This window comes from Plasmodium reichenowi (genome assembly GCF_001601855.1).
Source record: "Plasmodium reichenowi strain SY57 chromosome Unknown, whole genome shotgun sequence".
NCBI classification, from domain to species: domain Eukaryota; phylum Apicomplexa; class Aconoidasida; order Haemosporida; family Plasmodiidae; genus Plasmodium; species Plasmodium reichenowi.
In genome coordinates, this window is record NW_017962183.1 from 1 (window position 1) to 2,470 (window position 2,470).

Below are 2,470 nucleotides of genomic sequence, written 5' to 3' on the forward strand. Positions count from 1 at the left end.
TTTAACTGTGTTTTAAACATAAATTTTATTGTACATTATATAGAAATTTTCAAGAATTAAAATGTATATATAATAATATTTTAAAAATATTATAAATAAATTATATATTTAATTTAATATAAAATCTTAAATTTTGATAAAAGTCTGTTCTTATACAAAATTTATTATTTTTTCTTTTTTTTTAATATTCATTTTAATAAGGAAAGAAAACTATGTTTTTTTCTTTTAAATTTTGATATATGTAATATTACTTTGTAACAAAAATTTATTTTCAGTATATATAAAATTAATATTTTAGACCATTAAAAAAAAAAAAATATATATATATATATATATATATTTATGTTATAAACTGCACAATTTTATGTTAAAAGAAAAATATGTACATAAAAAAATTGGAAAAAAAAAAAAAAAAAATTAATATATTTAATAATAATTATATAATGATTTAATAAATTTCTTAATTATAATAGTAAAAAATGACAATTAATACTTTTATAGAGTTGTTCAGGTTCAAAAATATTAATATAAGGTTTGATGGAAGAAATACATTAGCGTTTTGAAAGTATTTAAAACATAAATAAATAAGTAAAAAATAAAAAAAAAATATATATATATAATAAGGTATATTAAAAAATATGAATTCAAATATTATTTTGTATTTTTTTCATATGTATGCATATATAAATATAATGAATTTTGTATTATTGTATAAGATTTTTCGAATGTTTTATAAAAAAATAAAACATAATCACATATATAACTGTATATAATATTTATTAAATGATTTTATTTTATAAGTGTTATTGATAATATTTCTTGAATTTATGATTTTTACATTTGTTTAAATAAATATATATAAAAAAAAAATAATAATATATTATTTTTTGTTTAATTAAATATTTTATTCTTTTATTTACTTTTTATATATTTCAATAAATTGTAAAAAAATTTAAATATAATATAGATATATTATATATTATAACTTATTTTTATAAATTCATTTATTTTTTTTTATTGTGAATATATATATATATAAATAATATTATTTGTTATAATAATATTTCTTGTATATTAATAAAAAAAAAAAAAAAATAAAGTTATTAATATGACGAATAAAAAACATTGTAGTCTTTTTGCCTTTTATCGTGCTCATGAGAACCCAAAAGGCAAATTAAATTATATCTCGCTTAAATTTCCTTGCTTAACTTTATATGTGGATTGGATTTTATTATATTTTTCTGTGTGTAAGTTGATAATATATATATTTTAACTATTCTTATAATTTATTTATTTAATTATTTTTTATAAATTATTTTACTATAAAATATATATTATATTATATATAGTGCGAAGATTTAAAAAATAGAAAATTGATAATTCTATCATATTATAAATTATATATGCTATGAGATATATATATTAACATTTAAAGGTATACTATAATTAATATATTTTTCTATTTTTCTTTTTATAAATGAGCATAATATATATAAATAGATATATATATATATAATAATTGAATTATAGGAATTAAATTAAATACATAGTATTAAGTTCATAATTATAGGTTTCTTATTTCTATTATATATTTATATATATAAATATATATAAATATACATATATAAACAAACGTTTATATTTTATTTCCAAAATAGAATTATTTATTTTTTATTGATCCATAATAAGTTTCTGTATTATATAAATATAACAGAAAATAAAAAATGGCAAAATTAGAGTGTATTGTTAAAATAGTAATATATATTATGAATGAATTATATAAATAAAATATATTACAATTTACTGGATAAAAAAATTGATGTAATATTACATTATATATTTAATATTTCATACATATTGTAGTATTTGCATAATATATATATATATATATAATATAATATACTAAGTAAAAATTTTAAAAATATATATATTATATTATATATATATATATATAATTTATTTTGGAATATTATTATAAAATATATCAATATTAATAAAATGTAAAAACATGTTATTTTATTACTTATATAAAAAAAGCATTTTTTGTAAATATAAAAAACAAATAATTAATACTTTAATCAATTATTTGTAAACTTAGAATGTGGGATAATAATATAATATAATGGTAAAATCTATAAATATATATAAATTTATTCGTATTAGGATAAAAACAAAAAACAAATAAAAAAGGATTTCTAATTTCATAAAGGAAAATTAATTAAATCATTATTTAAATATAAATATGAAATTTTTTTATATTAATATATTTCTGTTATTTGTTTCCTTGAGACATTTTATATCATTATATAAGGTATATATATATGAAATATGTATATGACAATATGAAAATTCTTATCATATGTGTATGTATAAAATAATATTAAGGAAATTTATATTGAATAAAATTATATATATATATATATATATATATATATATTCATTTGTTTATTTGCAGGATTATGATAAAAAA

At 12.3% G+C, this 2,470-nt stretch overlaps 1 protein-coding gene across 1 annotated transcript; it reads left to right on the forward strand.

Moving 5' to 3' along the window:
* Positions 1-2,242: 2,242 nt before the first annotated feature.
* On the forward strand, positions 2,243-2,470 carry PRSY57_0003000A (exported protein (hyp15); the record flags this gene model as incomplete). Its single annotated transcript, XM_020114122.1, has 2 exons — positions 2,243-2,311; positions 2,456-2,470. Coding segments are annotated over 2 exons (84 nt in total), but the record flags the coding sequence as incomplete, so codon positions are not given.